We start from the raw sequence: 21355 nt of genomic DNA on the forward strand, positions 1-21355 counted from the left end.
CCCCCCCCCCCCCCCCCCCGGTTACAGCTCTGTTTTGAAACAATTGCATTCCACATTTTATCGATGTTTGTTCATATGGAAGACTGCTGGTCACAGCTACACTGCTCTTCTTGACTTTATTTCATGATATATGAACAGAGATCGAGCAGATACTGAAGGAAGCTCAACACCGATGGTTACGCCCTGCTGAAATATGTGAAATACTGAAAAACTACAGGAACTTCCGTATTGCTCCAGAACCACCAAACAGACCACCAAGTATGACATCCGTCTTCTATGGCGAATATTGATGCAGCTTATGGGTGTTTTAGCATAGAAGTAATTAGTTTGGTAATTACCAAGTCTTCTGAAAGCCCAGCTGTCTGTAACTGCCTCAATTCAGATTGCATGCAAATTTGTAGAATTTTAGATTTCCCTAAGCAATTCAATACTAATTTTACCTTCTGAGCTCTACCTAACTTTTCAGTGTTTCTAGTTTGTTATTGCCAGTTTTATGGAGTGAGTCTGTGTTTATGAAGTCTTGTTATCTGCTGTAAAGGAACTTAGGCCCCGTTTGGTTTCCTCCGGTAAAGTTTAACTCCTGTCACATCAAATGTTTGTACACATGCATGAAGTATTAAATATAGACTATTTACAAAACTAAAAACACAGCTAGAGAGTAATTTGCGAGATGAATCTTTTAAGCCTAGTTAGTCCATGATTGGACATTAATTATCAAATAAAACGAAAATGCTAGAGTGCCTGTTAAACTTTAACACCCCCAACCAAACACCCCTTAACATGTGATGTGTTAAACTAGGGTTGCAATGGTTTCTACGATAAACCTTTGCCGCTTGCAGGTTTCTGGCACTGAACAATTCTTGTGTCAGAAAATTTGACATCCCTTTTGACCTTGTCAAAATACTTGAACTTCTCTTAAGTCCTCTGTTTACATCCATATACTAGTGCAAGGATGTCGCTGTTACTTCAGTAATATTCCAACCAAATCATCATAAAGTTGATAGAGAGCTGCAATGGTATCACTATAATGTGCAACTTAGTGTTGATCATGATCACTAATATTTTTTCATGGCATGCCTAGGTGGCTCACTTTTTTTATTTGATCGGAAAGTATTGAGATACTTCAGGAAGGATGGTCATAACTGGAGGAAGAAAAATGATCAGAAGACTGTTAAGGAAGCCCATGAACGGTTGAAGGTAAGTAATTTTGCTTATCAATATCTTCTCTCTAATGGTCCATTTCAATGCTGGTCAACCATTATTTTTTCAAATGGTAACCTGAGAATTAAACTGAATATTGTTCATAATGGCAGTCTGGAAGTATTGATGTTCTTCACTGTTACTATGCCCATGGGGAAGAGAATATAAACTTCCAAAGGAGGACTTACTGGATGTTGGAAGAGTAAGTTGATTGCTGTGCCTACACCAATCTCATATGCGCACCAAATTCAAATGTGGTGTTATAGGCGTTTATGTTGACGAAATTGAACCCAAATCTGAGCAACCTTTCTCTTTTACTTTGCAGGGACTATATGCACATTGTACTTGTGCATTATCTTGAGACAAAGGTAACACTGATTAGTGCACTCTTTTTTGTTGCACTTAGCAAGGCTCTCTTTCTGCAAAGATTTCTTTATTTCAGTGCCTAGTATGTAGAGCGAAGTGCCTTGCTAGCATATTTTTGACACATATTCTTTTTTTCCTGTTGCGCTGCGCCGCTGTTAAATGACAAAAGCACTGATCTTTACTTTTACACTGTTAGCTACATGAGCAAATATACACATAAAAACGTACCATATTCTAAAGATCTCTTTAAGTCTATATTAAAAGATCCTATGGGTCTTGTAAATTTATTACTTCTGATGAACAGAGTCTTCGTAGTTCTGATGAACAGAGTGATCACATACTAACTGAACTATATGTGTTTGCTTACATAACTCACAAAATCAATGTCTTTTGTTCATTATTGTCACATGGATAATGGATGTTATAGGTTTTGGCTTTGTGAAATCTCTGTTTTACTGCATTACTGATTTTGCATCCCAGAGAATAAACATTTAAGGCTTTGAGTGACACCAATTCAATATTCTTGACCTTTTTAAAAGTGGCAATTTAGAAAAAGAAGTCAGTGCTGGTTTTCAAAAATATGATAAGTCTGCTGCAGATAGTGGCACTACAAACTGTTCAACTCTTATAATTAGATAAACAAGAATCCCCTATGTTTCTAGCAATTCCATGGAGGTCAATGTTATAAGCTAGTTTAACTTGATAGTGAAACACTGAAACACAAGTTGATACAGATTTTATTTCAGCACTGGTTTGCTTTCATATATATATATGTATATATATATATATACACACACACACACTCAAGTTTGGTTTAAGTCCTGTTTCTTGTTTTAAATGTTGAAGAAAAAGGATTGTAGCAGGTTCTGTTGGAATAGAAGTTTTGCATCACCTATTTTGCTCTTGCAAGAAGTTGCATACAATACCCCTTTTTTTCCTTCTGATGATGTGAATCACTTTCAGGGTGGCAAGTCGTCACGTGCTAGAGGAAATAACAACATTATTCAAGGAACTGCTGTGGATAGTCCTGTAAGTCAATTACCTTCACAGACTATGGAGGGAGAGAGCTCACTTAGTGGACAGGCCTCAGAATATGAAGAGGCAGAATCAGGTTTGAATTTTTGGCTTTTGGTCTTATGTAATGGCAAATAAAGTACCATGTGGCTAAAATAGTTTCACTGATACATACTCCAATTATGCACAGAATATCTAAAGCAAAATTCGGTGCAGCAGATATTTATTCAGGAGCCGGATACAACTCTTTCACTTGGATGCAGCAGCATGAAAATGGAACTGGACCCGTGACAAATTCTTCTGTCTTCAGCTCTTACACACCTGCTTCGTCCGTAGGTAATCACCACTACAACTTGCTTTTATGTTCTTTCAACCTTATTGTAGTGATTCTAATCCCTTTCTTTGCCACGAAACTGCAGGTAATTACCAGGGGCTGCATGCCACACAAAATACAAGCTTCTATCCTGTTAACCAACATAATTCTCCTCTCATTCTTAATGGATCAAGTGCCATGCTTGGAACGAATGGCCGTGCAAATCAAACTGATCTTCCATCATGGAATTCTGTGATAGAACTGGATGAGCCTGTTCAAATGCCTCATCTCCAGTTTCCTGTTCCTCCTGATCAAAGTGCTACCACGGAAGGCCTGGGAGTTGATTACTTAACATTTGATGAAGTATATTCTGATGGCCTCAGTCTCAAAGATATTGGTGCCGCAGGAACTCATGGAGAGTCATATTTGCAGGTATGTGGTCCATCATTCCGTACACTGATACTTATGAAGTTCTTAGTATCTGATTCAATAAACCGTGGTAGATAGGATATCCTTAGTCACAAGCTCATATAAGGAAAATATATAAATGTGTTTCCATTTTTATATTATAGCTGATATATTTATTGTTTGCCTCCTTCAATGTGGAAATGAAAAAAAAACCTGCCATCATCAACGATTTGTGAATTAAACTGTATATATCCGTGCATGCACAAATGCTTTTGGTTTTTTTGTATCTTTTAATCTCTCTACTTATGGTTAAAGATGGACTTTAACTGTACACTGTACATCCTCTTTACCAGCTATAACTTGTGCATTGTTGGCTTAAATTAATTATATCCAATTTTTATAAAGCCATAGCAATTATAAATTTTAATTCATACATTTTTATCTGTTTTTTATTCTAGTGGTCATTGGAACATAATTATTATGGCATTACATTGCTTTGTTAAGAGGTACTTAATAGAGAGATTTTTTTTTTGTGTTCAATAAAGAACAGTGAGAATTAGTATGCATAAGCAGCAATACTGTACTTAACTGTTTTCTCTCAGTAGTTTTTTAGACATTTAACTGAAGTTTTTGCATTTCAGTTCTCTAGTGCTACTGGTGATTTGTCTGCAACAGAGAACAGCTTCCCACAACAAAATGATGGTTCTCTGGAGGCAGCCATTGGTTATCCATTTTTGAAGACTCAGTCATCTAATCTATCTGATATCCTAAAAGACAGCTTTAAGAAAACTGATAGTTTTACAAGATGGATGAGCAAAGAGCTTCCTGAAGTGGAAGATTCTCAAATTCACTCTAGTTCTGGGGGGTTCTGGAGCACGGAAGAAGCAAATAATATCATCGAAGCATCAAGCCGTGAGCCGCTGGATCAGTTTACTGTTTCCCCGATGCTCTCGCAGGACCAGCTGTTTAGTATAGTCGATTTTGCTCCAAACTGGACCTATGTGGGTTCAAAGACTAAGGTATGGTACAGTAAGTGTGAAAAGTTCATTCATAATTTTTCTCTAAGCTTCGAAGTAGCGCATTTGATAAGACTCTTTTCTGATGTTTCTACTTTAACTATTTTTGCACATACTTTGCATGCTATACAGATTTTAGTTGCTGGTAGCATCCTGAATGACAGTCAAATCAATGAGGGATGCAAGTGGTCATGTATGTTTGGAGAAGTTGAAGTTCCAGCAAAGGTTTTAGCAGATGGTACTCTCATCTGTTATTCTCCCCAGCATAGACCTGGTCGAGTACCTTTTTATATTACCTGCTCCAACAGATTGGCCTGCAGTGAAGTGCGGGAGTTTGAATTTCGACCAACTGTCTCCCAATACATGGATGCTCCTAGTCCACATGGTGAAACAAACAAAGTTTATTTCCAGATACGCCTTGACAAGTTGTTGTCCCTTGGACCGGATGAGTACCAGGCAACTGTATCTAACCCAAGCCTGGAGATGATTGACTTAAGCAAGAAGATAAGTTCACTGATGGCGAGCAATGATGAGTGGTCCAACTTGCTAAAGTTGGCTGTTGATAATGAGCCTTCTACTGCTGATCAGCATGATCAGTTTGCTGAAAACTTGATTAAGGAAAAGTTGCATGTCTGGCTTCTAAATAAAGTTGGTATGGGTGGCAAGGGACCCAGTGTGTTGGATGATGAAGGGCAGGGCGTGCTTCACTTAGCAGCTGCCCTTGGATATGATTGGGCTATAAGGCCAACACTTGCTGCTGGTGTGAATATTAATTTCAGAGATGTTCATGGGTGGACTGCACTCCATTGGGCCGCCTTTTGTGGCCGGTAAGTTAATAGGTGACATGTTATACATTTGTCTTTCTGCTTTACATATGATCATTTGGGAATGATTTAACTTGTGATGCAGAGAGCGGACTGTAGTTGCGCTTATTGCACTGGGAGCAGCTCCTGGAGCTTTGACAGACCCAACTCCTGATTTCCCTGGAAGTACACCAGCAGATCTCGCATCAGCTAATGGTCAAAAAGGAATATCTGGTTTCTTGGCTGAATCTTCTCTGACCAGTCATCTTCAGGCCCTCAATCTGAAGGAAGCTAATATGTCTCAAATATCTGGTCTACCTGGTATTGGAGATGTTACTGAGAGAGATTCACTGCAGCCTCCAAGTGGAGATTCATTAGGTCCTGTTCGAAATGCTGCTCAAGCTGCTGCGCAGATATACCAAGTTTTCAGGGTGCAATCCTTCCAGAGAAAGCAAGCAGCTCAATATGAGGATGATAAAGGTGGAATGTCTGATGAGCGTGCCCTCTCACTTCTTTCTGTCAAGCCACCCAAGTCAGGGCAGCTTGATCCTCTGCATTCTGCTGCAACTCGCATACAGAATAAGTTCAGAGGATGGAAGGGGAGAAAGGAATTTCTTCTTATTAGGCAGCGGATTGTGAAGATCCAGGTATGTAATGTGTCTTGTGCTATTTGAGAATAATGTGCAATATCGTCAAATATCAGGATCCTTTAAATGGAAAATTTCTTCTGTTTGTCACTCATTTGTTTGAAAGACCCGGAACTTTGTTGCCTGTTTGCCACTTAGTACTGATGGAAATTTCCTAATGCAGAGGTGCCTACCTGCTAACTCAACTTAATTGTTGGTTATTCGTGGCTAATTGTCAGTATCGCAACATAGTGGGACAGTGCTTACTTTAGTATGCTTTATTACTGCACTGTGTATTTATCTTAACGTAGTGTGCACTTTGTGTCTGTCCTGTTTGAGAATGGTGCGCAATATTTTTTATTGCCTGCTAGGCTGTAGATTATCCTTTGACTGAGCTTTTTTTAACTTTTTTTCGTTTGATTGCTTATAGGCTCATGTGCGAGGTCACCAAGTGAGGAAGCATTATCGGAAAATAGTTTGGTCTGTTGGGATCGTGGAGAAAGTTATATTGCGATGGAGGCGTAGAGGTGCTGGGTTACGTGGGTTTCGGTCTACAGAAGGTTCAGTTGAGAGCAGTAGTGGTGGAACAAGTAGCAGTTCAATCCAAGATAAGCCTTCTGGGGATGATTATGATTTTCTGCAAGAAGGACGAAAACAGACTGAAGAACGGCTCCAGAAAGCTCTTGCGAGAGTGAAGTCCATGGCTCAATACCCGGAAGCAAGAGATCAGTACCAGAGGATTTTGACTGTCGTGTCAAAAATGCAGGAGTCTCAGGTCTCAGATCAGTACCCTGGTTTATTCTTGGAAATTTTTAACTATATTTGACCATGAACTATTTTCCTTCCTGTTGATTTCTGATCCAAAAAAATGAAAGGTGAATACCGTACTGAAACACTGATTACCGTTTTTGGCTGTTTGTATGACAGGCTATGCAAGAAAAGATGCTGGAGGAGTCAGCAGAGATGGACTTCATGAGTGAATTCAAGGAATTGTGGGATGACGATACACCTATCCCTGGTTATTTTTAGTGTTTAAACCTAATTTGTTGGATTTCTCTGTAGATTGCCCCCAAAGTAGCGTTGCTGGAGCATGACCTGACATGCTTCGATTTGGACTTAGATGTGGTATTTCTTTTGCCTTATGTACAGTAGAATGTTATCTACATTTGAAGGAGCCTTGTATCTACTGTGTGAAATCTGTGTAAAGAGTTGACATTAGAGATCTTACCAGATGACTTAACGGTTGTATGTGTACGGTGCAGTGCAGCAGTTAGGAATTTGAGATTTATTTTTACACGGTCATGGCCTCGGCCCCGTCTCTGTTGCATAGACAAGGCACCACCATGAATCCATGATGGCCTCAGTCCTAGCGTTGCAAACGGGACAACTTGTGACGGCCTGTCCCGTTTCTGGAGGGGCTTACGCGTCTGTCTGCATGACGCAGCAAGTTGCCGCGGGCTCATGCGGGTGCGTGAGCCCCAGCATGAAGGCGAGCAGTTTAGTTTTCTTGGAGATTCCTGCGCTGATGTTTTCGCGGTGATTCTCACTCGCTTTGGCGACCGAACGTACGACTAACGGCCCAGTGAGACAGCGACGGCCCGCAAAGCGCAGACACACTCACGTCAGTTTCCATGTTTTCTTAATTACTCTTACATATATTCCTTTTGTTGCTTTGGATGGTACACGTTAGCTTCTTTTTTTGTATTCTTATTATTATAATTCCTTTTTCCGTTAACTTCCGGTACACTGTTAGTTTTTTTCCCTTTCTTATGTTTCTTTTTTCGTTTTCTTTTCTTTTTCACTTAGAGCATCTCCAAGGATTTTGCATAATTGAGTTGACATTTGTTGTTGTTTGCAAACTCCCAAAACAAAATACAAAGTCCAAAAATAAGCCATCTCCAAGGGTTTTGCATAATTGAATTAACAATTAGCCAAAGTGGACCCGGCCGGGACTTTCTTTCTCGCGCGCCGCCAGTTCTTTGTGCTCCCTACCGCTTATTGCAGGTGCCGCGAGTGAGTCCCTCTCGCGAGGCCAGTTCTTCGTGAGGCAGCAGTTTTCTATCGCGATGGAGTCCCTCTCACGAGTTCTGCAGCGGATGGCGTCAATGGTGTTGCTCGCGATCGTGATATATGGCACGAAGAAAGTCTGGGCCGCGCGGGGGACCGAGACACGCGAGGGATCGGCCTTTTGCTAAGCCGTGCGCGGCTTGGCATATATACCAAGTTTGCTCTCTCATTTGCCAAGTTGCCCAAAATGCAAACTTCAAATGCAAAACCATTGGATACCTCTTTTTGCGATTTTTTGGCAAATTACAAGAATGTAAAGTCCAAATGCAAAACCCTTGGAGATTTTCTTATTTATCTTTCCTTTCCTTTATTTTTCTTTTGTATTATTTTTATTGTCATATTTTTCTTCCTTCTATTCATTCTTTCATTTTCTTTTTCTTTGTATTTCCTTCTTATTTTATTTCCTTTCCTTTTATAATTTATTTTTACCTTTTATTTTTCTTTTTTTCTTTTGATTTCTTTTGATCGTTTCTCCTCACTTCTATTTATTCTCCCTTTTTATTTTTATTTTTTAAGTTTTCAATGTTTTCATCCTTATTTTATTTTTTCTTCCTTTGTAATTTTCCTTGTTTTCCTTTTCCTTTTTTCCTGTTTTCATCCTTATTTTATTTTTTCTTCCTTTGGAATGTTCTACTTTTGTCTTTTCTTTTATCTGTCTTTTTTTATTTTTTATTTGTTTCATTTATTTCTTTTATAATTATGTTTTTTGTCAATTTTCTATCTTTCTTTTTTTTCTTTTTTCTTTCTCGTGCACCATTTATTTTTTATTTTATTTTTATGTTTTGTGTGTTTATTATTTTTAATATTTTTACCTTTTTTATTTTTCTTATTATTTTTATGATATTCTATGTTGTTTTTGTGATATTTAAAGGGATACATGTGATGTGATATATTCTTTTTATATATTCACATGTTCCATATGTGATGTTCTTTGATGATTATTTTGTTCATGCGGCATGCTTGTAATGTTCTATGATGTTTTTGCGATGTTCACATGATATACATGTGATGTTCTCCTAATATATGTATATATGATGTTCTATGATGTTTTTATGATGTTCATTTAGTATACATGTGATGTATGATATATTTAGTGATGTTCACGTAATATATATACAATGTTCTATAGTATATTTAGTGATACACATGTAGTGTTCTACAATATATTTAGTGATATTTAGGTAATATATAAACGATGTTCTTTAGTGTATTTAGTGATGTTCACTTAGTACACTGCGATATTCTATAATATATTTCAGAATGTTTTAAAAATTATCATGCGATGTTCTTTTATATATTTTCTCTATTATGTGTTTTTATTTTTTTTTCTTTTGATATACTCTAGATTTTGTTATTATTTATTTATGTTATGTATTTTATTTTTATGTATATTGTGATACCAATTTCAAGAACCTAAAACTAGAATACTCTTACTTTTCTTACAAAGATAATGTTTACGTACTATATAATATTGAAAGGATCAAGATGCCCAAGAGGGGGAGGGTGAATTAGGCTTCTCTAAAAATTTAAGCAACCTATAAGCTCTAATTCAACCCGTGTGCCTAAGTGTGTTCTAGAGAGCTATTGGATAAAAGTTTTGCAACCTAGTTCCAATCCTATTCTAGCATGACAATTCTAGGAATGTAAAGTACTCAAAGTAAATGCTAGAATGTAAAGGATGAGAGCAAGGATACGGTGATGTTTTGCCGAGGTATCGGAGAGTCGCCACTCTCCACTAGTCCTCGTTGGAGCACTCGCGCAAGGGCCTTGCTCTCCCTTGGTCCGTGCAAGGACCAAGTGCTCTCTACGGGCTGATTCTTCGACACTCCGTCGCGGTGAATCACCCAAAACTATTCACAAGCTTAACACGAGCCACCCACAAGAACTTCGGGCGGTCTTCGTGCCTCTAATCACCACCGAACCGTCTAGGTGATGGCGATCACCAAGAGTAACAAGCAAAGAACTCTCACTTGACCCAAACAAGGCTCTAGAGAGTGGTGGATGCACACTTGAACTCTTGGAACTCACTAAAAAAGAAATCACTCAAGAAATCACTCAAATCTCAATCCTCTCTAGGCTCTTGCTTCTCTCTTGCACCACAAGGTTATTCTCAGCTGATCAAATGGGCAAGAGACCTCCCATGGATGAGGTGGAGGAGTATAAATACTCCCATCAAGTCCAAGGGCTGGCCACTCGAATTCCACAGAAAACGAGTGCACCGGATGCGCTTGATGTTGCACCGGACGCACTCCACAGAGGGTCTGGTGCCACATTAACGGCTAGTTGTACTTGCAAACCTACCTCACACCGGACGCACTAAGAGATCGTTCGGTGTCTCACCCAGAGCTCGTCCGGTGAGAAATAGATTTGCAAACCTCTCTGAGTAAGGGACTGGACGCACCCTGCAGGGTCCAGTGCATACGTTCGGTGCCTAACCCTAGGCACTCGGCATGCACCGGATGCGCCAACAGTAACACTGTGGAGTCCGGTGCTCCTAAACAACTTCGTCGAATCGTGAAATTTCCAAAATGAAGCTTGATTATCTCGATCTAAGGACTTCATCTGAGCTGCCTAGTGCTAGATTTAACAAGTGTGCACCACACCTAAACCTAAATCCTTGTCTAGGTCAAGCTACCCTTTCAATTCCCCCTTAATAGTATGGTTAAAGGAAAAATAAAGTCCTAAACTACTCTAAGTGCCCTTGAACTCCAAATGGCACTTAGACCTAGTCTTGTCTTGATGATGTCGATCAATCCTTTGAAAACTGAAACGATTTCCACCATTAAATCGGCATGAACATCCTAGCCCATCGATCACCATTACCATGTCCTCTTCACCATTAACTCAAATGATTTTGCCTCTGCAAAACACACGTTAGTCATAGTAATCAAAATTGTCATTAATCACCGGAACTCATTAGGGGCCTAGATGCTTTCAATCTCCCTCTTTTTGGTGATTGATGACAACAACCTCTAGTATGTCGGTGAACAGAGGTTTTCAACAAACTTGGTTTGTAGAAGCATGTGACAATAAGATCAAAAAGGATTAGACATGCTTATATTAACCAAGTCTAAAATCCTATATCTAAATATGTGAGACGAGTGCAACGGGATACAAATAATATATGGCTCATAAAGAAATTGAAGTAAGAACGTGGAAGCAAAGCAATATGAGCCAAAACACATGACATAGATAAATAACAATGTAGCACACATGTCATGTAGCACAACCATCTAACAAAGTATCTCACAAATGCAAAAGGTAAACATGATGCATGAAGAGAGTATCACACAACGAATCAAAAACCAACTCTAACTCACTAGCTCCCCCTAAAACTAACATACTCTCCCTCTCCCCCTTTGGCATCAAGCGCCAAAAACCTAAGCGTCTACAGGTGGAGGTGGAGCAGAGGAGTCACAGGGAACTGCCTCAAACTGATCTGTGGCCTCATCAGTGTCATCATCTATGGAGTCCGAAGAAGCTGCCTGACCCTCAGTATCAGCACGTGTAGGTGAAGCGGTCTGGGTCGACTCGGTAGGCTCTATAGTTGTCTGCTGGGCTATCTGTGTCTTGACCTGAGTTTCAACTCCTGTAGAAGTGGCTGGCACTGACTCGGTGGCTGTCGCTGATGTCTTTGGCACTGTAGACGACTAGACTAGCTGCTCAGATGATGCCACACAAGAGGACAGACGCTCATGACTCGCACTGTGAAAGCTGCTAGAGCCTGCTGAGGAGGAGGTGTCGACATGCCTATAAGAGCACTGTAGGAGAACGACAAGTCCTACTCAGCTGATGAGTCTTGAACTAGATGAGAAACTGAAGCAGACTAAGGCGTGAGACCTATGTGATAAGGTGTGAACTGAGGCGTCCGCTCAAAGCCAGAAGAGATAGCACCCTAAGAGACCTAGTGCTGTAGAGTAGTGAAAGGATGACTCTGAGCAGGGAGCTGTAGTGGCTGCTGAGACTGACTCTAAAGCCCACTGGCTGTAGAAAAGGAGTCAAAGGTCTAACAAGGGAAGTGCCTAGAAGCTACACGTATGGAAGAGTAATTCATGTCGCTGCCATTAGTGCCGTTTACTGGGCCTGAAATGCAAGCTGCTGCTCCTGAAAAGTGAGAAGCTGCCTCTGGAGCTCATCGTGTCTGGCTTGAAGTGCTGCATTGGTGGCAGCCTGCTCCCTATCACGGCGAGCCTGCTCCTCTGCTGCCCTCTACTGATCTGCTCTCATGCCCTCAAGTATGGCAAGCAAGGCAGGGTCTATGGTGGTGGAGCTGCCAGCCTCATGGTCATGCTGTTCGGGAGGGAGATCTGGGACCGGTAGGTGATAATCATCATTTGAACTATCCGTGGCAATCTCAAACTCTCCCTCTGCCTCAGCCTCTGCAACTGAGCCAATACCAATGTCCTACTCCTCCCAGTCTCTGGTATAGCTCCAGAACTATGAGTGGCTCTAGGAGATGAAGGTGGAGCTGGTCCTCGTGGTGCCTATGGGGGTGCTGGAGCTCATAGGTCCACGTGAGTCCTGATCATCTACCGAGGATCATAGTGGGGAAAGACTATCACTATGTCTATCAACTCTCTCTGGATCTAAGGTGGAAGAGGATCTGCACGAGCCCTGAGTATCAGACAAGTTAACCAATGGGCATAAGGCAACTGACGACGTCCCATGAATCGCTCAGCAATCATGTCCTTAATCTCTAACACTATGAGATCCCAAATATCAAACTCCCTCTAAGCCACTAGGTGAGCAACTAGCCACTGCTGAATCTTGGTGAATCCCTCATGATAACCAGGCCTTGGTAGCAAGGTCTTCCTCATCACAATGTCCAAGATACGATCAGGACGAGTGTGACCAGTCAAGGCACGGCTCAAGCCCTCAGAGAAAGGTGGGCGGTAGCAAGGTGTGACAAAATCAACTAGAGGTAGCTCACCACCAAAAGGACGATGACGGGGCTCTATCCCTGAGTAGCACAACTCGTGAATTTTGGTCTCTAAAGCAGTGAGACCCCATGTCTCTCCAGCACGCTAAGCTATGACTCTGTAGTCTGTGCCTACCAATGCATAGTGAGTGTAGCTATGGTCAGGTGCAACCCACACTGAGGCATAGAACTCTTGCACCCAATCCTCCACATATGTGCCTGGTAGTGCAAGCAGTCCAACCGGCTTTGGAAGAAAGGTCAAGTAGGGACTGATATCCTGTCCAACAATGTTGGCCAGAACCTCAAGATCTATAACTCTCTGCTCTCTAAACTGAGCCCTACTATTGTCATACGCCATGTACATATCCTCCTGGACAACTGTGTAGAACTTGGCGTGAGCCCTCTGATCCCTGGTCGGTGGAAACCAAGTGGGCAAGGCTGTGAACCTCAGCTCCTGAATCTGACAAGTAGCCACACTGGTATAGTCCTTATGAATGCGAGCTGGTGAATGAGCTAGTGTATAGTGAGATGGTGGTGAGGAGCTAAGTGGAGGTCGTGATTGTCGCTGTGTAGCAGGCCTAGAGGCAGCCTATGTATGAGCTCGAGTTGACCTCCTGAGGGGCTTCTCCTCAGGCTGTGCCTCTGTCTCCTCCTCTAGCTCCTCCTAAGCTGACTCTCTCACATCATTCCAGACCTAACGTCCTCCAATCATGACTGTGCTAGGTGGAGAGCCATGTTGCTACTCTATCTCAAGTACTATGCACCTCTAGGCTGTCGTGAGCTCAAATCCTATCCATAGTGAGCCCCTACGACCACCCACCTCTACGGCCTCAGCTGCTACTGCCACTGCTCGGGCTACCTCTGCCTCTCTGTCACCTGGAGCACTAGCGGGGGCACCACTAATGTTCTTGCAACGTGCCATCGTAGAAACTCAAGTCCAAACAGCCAAGCTGCTCAGAGAGATGGTGAACTGACACTCACGAGGCTTGGCCTCAATCCGTAATTGTGGGCTCGGCTTCGAGTTCTGCTGACACTACCAAACTGCCAAACGTGACTCACCCGCTACAAGAGATGGAGAAACCCTAATGGAAGCAAGCATTAGATAAGAAACTAGATGAACATGGCTTACTACCTTAGATGAGAATCGTTCCTGATGAAAAGATACGATCCAAAGTCCACGGAACGCTTGGATCGACACACGAAGGCACTACGAGATTGAAACGAATGAGAACGACGTCAAAAATGGCGTTCCGATCTATTCAGGTAATGTATCGAGCACCTGGGGTGCAAGATTTGGAAAACTTACCCAAAACCCTAAACTCCGTGCGAGATTGATCTCAGAGGCACAAGGGAGGAAGGAAAATGATGTGGGAGAAGATCCTTGCGGTCAGGGGGGAGAAATTGCCAGCAAAGGCGATCACGGCTGTAGTGGTGGTTGGGGTGCTAGGGCAGAGAACTTGGTGGCGTCACGTGGAGAAAGAAAAAAGGTCAAGAGGAAAAACTGTGCGGGTTTGGGCATTATATTGCAGTTGCGATCGCACCAGACGTGCTTAAGTAGGCACCGGACGCGTTCGGTGTTGCAGGCAGCGTGACAAAGTCACACCGGATGCACCACATCGGACACACTCAGGGCACTGTGCGCGAGTCTAGTGCGTGCCCTACAGTAGAAACAGTACACCAGACGCACAGGGAGTGTCCGGTGCAGCGTCCGCTACAGAGTCCGGTGCCCTCTGTTGGCATTTCTTAGCGTCACTACTAAAAATAGACCATAGATCCATCCTTAGCAATGGCACCAGAAATGTCGAGTGTTGGCATACCGTAACTATTGCTACATCAGAGAGATAACCCAAGGCAACTCGAGGGCGCCGGCCTTAGCAGTGCAGTCTGGTAGCAATAATTAGGAATGCCGGATTGGCCTTCCTAACCATCCTTACTTGCGATATGCAAAGCTGTGGCACTACGCTTGAAAGTGCACAAGGATTACAATCTTAAGTAACGGTACTTAGGTACGTCAATCGATAGTTCATGAATGAAGAAGTAATATAACTGCAAGCGGACAGAACTATCATTGTAGCATTTCAACCCATGAGTATTCAAGGGTGTCGAATTTATAATTCCCGTAGGAAGGCAAAGGGATCAAACATGGTGTTAACATGATTACTTATTGAATGCTTGGTAGACATAGAGTAAACAGGAATAAAAATGATATTCAAGATAGTGGACACACAATGGATCAACCTCAAGGATAACATAGAAGAGAAATAATAAATAAAGAATAAAGAAATAAATCTACTTGAGCAGGCATGGGTCACAGATAACTATGCATAGAACTGTTAGCGGATCATCTAATTAGCAATAAATAGAGTTAGAACTAAGCTTGAGATGAGGGGAGATCCCCGCAGCTGGATACCCAGCCGATAGAGACTTCACAGAACTCCTATCGGAATACCTGATCGTGGGGGAATGCAAAGGATGACAGAGCTGTCACTACCCTACCACCTACCCTTCTACCCGAAAGATACCCGCACATCCACTGATACCCGCATACCTGAACACCATGTTCACGTAATTGGAAACAACTCCTAACCCCCGCAGGCCCCACCCCTTCGGAGAGACAGGCTAGGCTAAGAGCAACCATCACAGCACAGTGAACCATCATCCCGTTCCTAATTCTAATCCTAGTCATACTAATCTGATGAACAATGAAGAACAATGATGAACATATCAAGAACATAGCACAAGAACTAAGAACTAGTTCATATACTATGAACATGATAAGAACACAAGCATACTCTAGTTCATATGCATAATCATATAAAGATGAATAGAACTTGCTCATGGAAGAAGATTGAATATTATTCATACCAAGAAGATCCTTTCTTCTAAGGAGACAAGCCCTCCTTGCTAGCTCTTGCCTTGCTCTACTACTAATCTAGACTAAAGATACAAGTGAGAGGTGTGAGGTAAATTGACTCCAAATGATGTGTGTGTTGAAAAGGGGGGAGTGCCTCTCTTTTTATAGTGGAACTAGGACGGTTCGTCGCATCTAAATTTGGTAGTAGGTGAAACCGTCCTATGCATGGCGGCATGCAACCGCCTGAGAAAGATGGGGCCGGTTTGCCGCCTCCAGGGGTGCGCCCGCACCAGGGTGCGGCCGCATCCTGGGTGGGTCCCCCTGGCCACCGCCTTCGTGTGGTCGGTTTGGCTTTGGGCCTGGATCTCTCCTGTGGTTACGATCAGGCCCAGTTCTGCATTGTTCGGGCCTTTCGGTTTGCGCATTTCTGAATACGTCTTTTGGTACTTTGCGCTTTCTTCGTGGTATGACATATTTCCACTTGTTGCACTATAATTTGTGCAAAATATAATCACTATGGTACAAGTGGAAATTGTTAGTAATAAAATGCATGTGTGTATATAATATGATTGCTTCTTCTCCTTTTGGATCAAGTTGGCAGTTTATGATTGGTCTATAATGACTGCCAACAAGTCCCCCAAGCTTAACCTTTGCTCGTCTTGAGCAAATATTAAGTATGGTTGTTGATCAGGAGTTGCTACTATGCTGATATAATTCAAGAGTATCATACCTATAACAAAGCATTCATTCATTATTTAAATAAATTTGCATGCTATCCACTCTTTACCTTGACTTCTCATGGGGCTTATTGCTTTTCCAAGTTCTTGGGTGGTTGCAAGATATAATGGTTGTAACAGACTCACCATTCATTCATCCCTTGATAGACCATCAATCCAGAGGTTTTATAAATTTTTGCAAAATAAATAAGTTCCTCGAATGATTCTCTCGATCGCTCAATGTGTATGAAATCCTCGCAAGATCTCATCTCTGAGTTAGAGTAAACTGTTAAGATTTAAAACTTACTCATTTTACCTTCCACCATGGGGCTTGCAACCGTCACTTGTGTCTTGAGTAGTTAAAAGATAGAACGGTCAAGTCAAGTGCCATGTCTCTTGTTCTTTGATCAACTAAAGCTCTGGAGTTTTTGTAGATTTTCGAAATGAAACTCAGAGATTCCTTGTATGACTCTCACATTTCTCTCTTTTGTGGTATTTCTAGATCCTCACCAAGGCAGTGATGATATATGCCTTCTCTCAAAGTATGTGGTATTTTTGGTATGAGGCATAGTGACATTGCCTTCTCTCTCACCCTACTCTAATAAGGTTTTGATATCTGGAGCTCATAGGTGGGAGATAAAGTATACATACTTACAAGACATTTATTGCATAGTTAAACCATGGATCCAGAGAAACAAGTCAATAAGTCAATATCAAGATGTGCATGTGTGGCGAATGAATGGTGTATGGTGATGATGGTGAAAACAATGGTGAAAGTCTAATTCTACTTTTGCTCTTTTGAGGGGATACATACCTTTCTTGCTCTTTGAAACTTTTGAGGAGAATGAGATGCTCTATATTTATTTTTTTCTCAGGTGGGTATCTTGTACCCCTAATTCTACTGTCGGACACTTGTCCATTTTTACCTCTCGTCTCACTTTTTCTTTTCTTCGAGGTTCCGGGCACTTGCCCCTTTTTATTTCCTTGTATTCACTTTTTTCAGAGCACTCACCCTCGTGGAATAATGTAGCAAGTGGTAGTAACCAAAATATCTCGAGCATTTATTTCACGAGGAATAATAGGGATAGAATAATGTTTTTGGCTATTCTCTCCTTGATAGGAGTAGAATAATTTTGGGTGAATCTGAAGATGGAAAGGAGTGGATGTATGTGGATGCGTACTTCCGGAGTAGAAGTAGCATGTATGAGTGAACGTGCAAGTGAATCTTGATTTTAACCGCATGACAAGCTCCTAAGGGTCTACACAGCTTGACTACACTCAATGCTCATAAGCAGTAAAAAGTAAATGTATGGTTCATAGACTAATAAGCATGTATATATGGATGTGGTAAGATTTTAAACTCTCATCATATAGGAACTCATCATGCAACATTTTAAACATTTTCAAAGATAAAATTCTCCAAAATTCTAGCATCTCTAGGAACAGATAAACAGCAGCTCAACTTTCCCATATCATATCCGTTAATGACTTAGACTTTAGATCAAGTACTCTTCCCACAAGTTCAGGTTTAGAGCAAATCTTAATTCATAACAGTCATGCCTAAACTTGAGAGAGAATTCAATTTTGAGAACTAGTCATGGCACAGTAACTATTCATATTTCCATATGAGAGCTTATCATGAGGGTTCATAGCAAACTTTATTTATTTAGCAAACTAAGCAACGATATATATAAGCATAAAATCTTTATTTGGGTTTTTATGATTATGCATCTTTTTATTATTTGAGTAAAGTATAAACGCGAGTAGAAACACTTAGCTAGATAAATGGGGGTGCTCTCCCCCAAGCTGGATTTTGACATAATTTTTTCTGATGTAGCTAGCAGGTGGCGGAGGTGTATTTGAATGTTAGCAGTACCCTGACAGCGAGTAGGATGTCCTCCGTCTGCTAGTCTTCTTTGATCCTTAAATTCTGTGGAGCTCAAATAGACAACAAAGCTTTGTGGAACTAGTTAAGTGTTCGCATAAATATCTAGCCTTTATCATGTTGAGCCTCCTCAATAAATGTTATTCTCTTTAGTGGGATCACAATCTTATTTTTATATTTTCATTTTTATAGGACAGGAATATATTTATTTTATTTTTACGCCACCACAGTGAATGTACTTATGGGTTTTATGCCACGAGCATACTCACATGGAGCTTACTATTTTTAACATTTTTATTTTCTTTTCAAGATAACATGATTAACTAACAAGCCATTTAAGGAAAGTAAATAATTTAAGGGAAAAGGGAATGCAGAAAGGATAAATATGGGTAACTACCGATTTTACCTTTCGGCAAGGGTTCAATGTTTTAAGTCTTCTGAACAAGACTTCTCACCGTGTTTATTCTTTAGGTGCGTCATTTGATTCAGGTGTGGACCTTGACGTCTGCACCTCTTGATACGTGTTGACGGTCCTTAAGTATCAAATTTAATTATCAAATAAACAAAGAAAAGGATCCAAATGCAATCAACATCCACACTTAGGGTTTTATCTGACACAATTCCACGAGTTTTGGTGTTTGTCTATTTTTGCAGGGGGTTATCAGGAAATACGAAAGAAAGGCCCACACGTCGGGAGTACATAGAGATATCAACGTGCCGCACAATTATTTTACATCTAGAAGACTCCAGAAGCCACGGGAAGGAAGCAGAGACTGAACGGGGCCAGGCACTGGGCGCTCGCCCAGTTGACCTGGGCGCCCGCCCCCTCTTGGAGTTCGATCAGGACTCTCTTTTGGGACTAATCTCCACCGACCTAAAGGATCAAGGATAACCGTTCAATCAATGTCGGTTTGATCCAACGGCTCATATTCACTTGGAGGGACTATAAAACTAGATCCCCTGGCCCCTAGAGGAGAGAGCCTCTCAACCCTAATTCATTATTCATCAAGGGAGAAGAAGCCTCTGATCAAGATTAGAGCCACCACATCAATTAGACATCTAGATTAGCATAGCTACATATGATTAGAACTAGAAGGAGTCAATCTTCAATTGGTTTCCGAATCTGTCAAGAGGATTTTTGATAATTCTCTAATTGTTCTTCTAATTGTTCTTCTAATCATCTTTGTTTTTCAATATTATGAATATGACTTTGTTCTACTTCAATATATTGCTTATGACTTTGCTCTACTTGTTTATATTCAAGATTATATTGTTCTTAGTTTATCATAGTTATATACTTGGCTTAGTTAGATTGGATCTATATACATGTTTAGGATCGTATAGCGTTTATCCATCGGATCCATGGGTAAATGATAGATATTGTGTAGGCGTAGTGCTTATACCGTATTTATCTGCAATTGTACCCAATATGCCAGATCGTGGGGTAGTTCGTGATAGTGACAGCTTCATTGATTCTTATATAGTCCCCCTCTCGTGTATTGGGCTGATAGAGCAACATTATTACAGGAGAGTGATTGCTATGTTTCTCATTTACCTTGCTAATATCACTATGCATGGGCGTAGTCTTGTCTCGCAATGATTGCTAAGTATGCTTGCACTAAATAGGATAATGCTAGACTATATAGTTGAGAATAACTTAGGAAATATTCTTGTAGTTCGTTCTAATACCATGCTAATGACTTTCTACAATATCTAATTAAGGTGCTTATCATATTTATTATGTGACTAAGTTATGCTGATCAGATTAATTATCTTTGTCACTATTCATTATTTCATATATCTTTTATGTGACACTTATCCCTGTATGAAAGAGTTAGATAAATGTTCTCAATTATATATGCAATGATAGATACTCAATCTCATATTCCATTCTATAATCAATATTGATGATTGCTAATCCCTTCCCAGTGGTAAAAATATAAATAACGATACGTGGAATACTTCCCGGTTAAAATGCTACATCGGTATTAATCTGTGCGCTTGCAGATCCCATTCATTATTTATGTAGAAGAGCAATTGCATATTTCAATACCGCGTCTCTCATGTCATGCTGGGGATGACAACTTGGCTTAAGTGGTATGAGAGATAGGTTTGGCATTTTGGCACCGTTATCAGAATTAGAAAACTAAGTCTACTTTTGGTAATGATGTTAAGAATACCCAACAATACGGTGTCACCCATGTTCTTCGTTTGCCCAGCAGTTCGAAGTGCGGCGTTGGCAGTATCTTGGTCAGTGTGTTTGTGTTCGTAGATCCACGTCCTTCACTTGGTAGAGTCTGGGAGTTGAAAAATCCTCCATGTTTCTCAAAATGTGTCCTGCTCATAGAGACAAGGCAGAGATCAAGTGCATGGGCCCTGTTGGTGGAAAACACCAACAGAACCAAAAGTATATTTATTCTTCTCTATCCTTAAGCATAGGGAGCAAGGCAAAGTTGATGGGTGATAAGTTCATGAGTGTAGCACTTATAACATTTGTCAGATCAGATCGCTCAACCTTATGGAAAGATAATCTATCTATGTATATGTCTTTTTCTTTATATCTCTCAAAGATTGAATGTGCAACATTTTAGCTCATATGATTAGGAGTGTGGGATCATGGAGGTAGTACTAGGAACAAAGATTGAAGGACTAAACATGCTGAATCAGTTGGGTTGGTTAATTTGGAGTTATAAATCATACATGTTTGTCTCTTTATTTATGTGAACGCTAGAACCAAGGAGAAGCTTATGAAAGTGATAGTCAAGTACCTTAAGATGTTACCTTACTTGAAGAGTGATGGTACAGTATCACCTTGTGGAAGCTTTCCTTTCTTAGCGGTTGTACATCGTGTTTGTGGCACCCTCCATAGATCATCTCTTATGAGCTATGTCTTCCTTGTGTAAATTGTTAAACTTGATGTGTCTCTCTCTTTGTCTCTAATGTGAGTTAATCTCAGGACTTCCCAGGTCGATATTGAAAGTTTTCCTGCAGGGGTTAGTCCAACAAAATATCCAATATCTACTATAGCATACTATCGGCTCAAAAGTCAACCTAGACACCATGTATAATTTGATTTATGAGGGCATTTTAACCTAAGCACCATGCTTAATTTAAAATCCCTTGGAAGTAAGATCATCATTCCTAAACTAAGCACCATGCTTATTTAAGA

At 40.9% G+C, this 21355-nt stretch overlaps 1 protein-coding gene across 3 annotated transcripts in view; it reads left to right on the forward strand.

The window, feature by feature from the left end:
- LOC8155742 (calmodulin-binding transcription activator 3) overlaps window positions 1-7042 on the forward strand; it is an 8692-nt gene extending 1650 nt beyond the window's left edge. The window contains exons 2-13 of one of the 3 annotated variants that reach the window (XM_021463374.1): window positions 139-258; window positions 1082-1197; window positions 1314-1402; window positions 1526-1568; window positions 2530-2677; window positions 2797-2916; window positions 3000-3325; window positions 3943-4320; window positions 4450-5144; window positions 5227-5767; window positions 6177-6521; window positions 6674-7042. In XM_021463374.1, coding sequence (XP_021319049.1) covers window positions 139-258; window positions 1082-1197; window positions 1314-1402; window positions 1526-1568; window positions 2530-2677; window positions 2797-2916; window positions 3000-3325; window positions 3943-4320; window positions 4450-5144; window positions 5227-5767; window positions 6177-6521; window positions 6674-6775 — 3023 coding nt within the window. In that variant the 3' untranslated portion in view covers window positions 6776-7042. Of the gene's footprint in view, window positions 1-138; window positions 259-1081; window positions 1198-1313; window positions 1403-1525; window positions 1569-2529; window positions 2678-2770; window positions 2917-2999; window positions 3326-3942; window positions 4321-4449; window positions 5145-5226; window positions 5768-6176; window positions 6522-6673 lie in introns of those variants that run through there. The other 2 variants (XM_002489167.2, XM_021463382.1) reach the window with 2 other exon arrangements.

The sequence above is a fragment of the Sorghum bicolor genome, chromosome 1 (assembly GCF_000003195.3).
Source record: "Sorghum bicolor cultivar BTx623 chromosome 1, Sorghum_bicolor_NCBIv3, whole genome shotgun sequence".
Classification (NCBI taxonomy): domain Eukaryota; kingdom Viridiplantae; phylum Streptophyta; class Magnoliopsida; order Poales; family Poaceae; genus Sorghum; species Sorghum bicolor.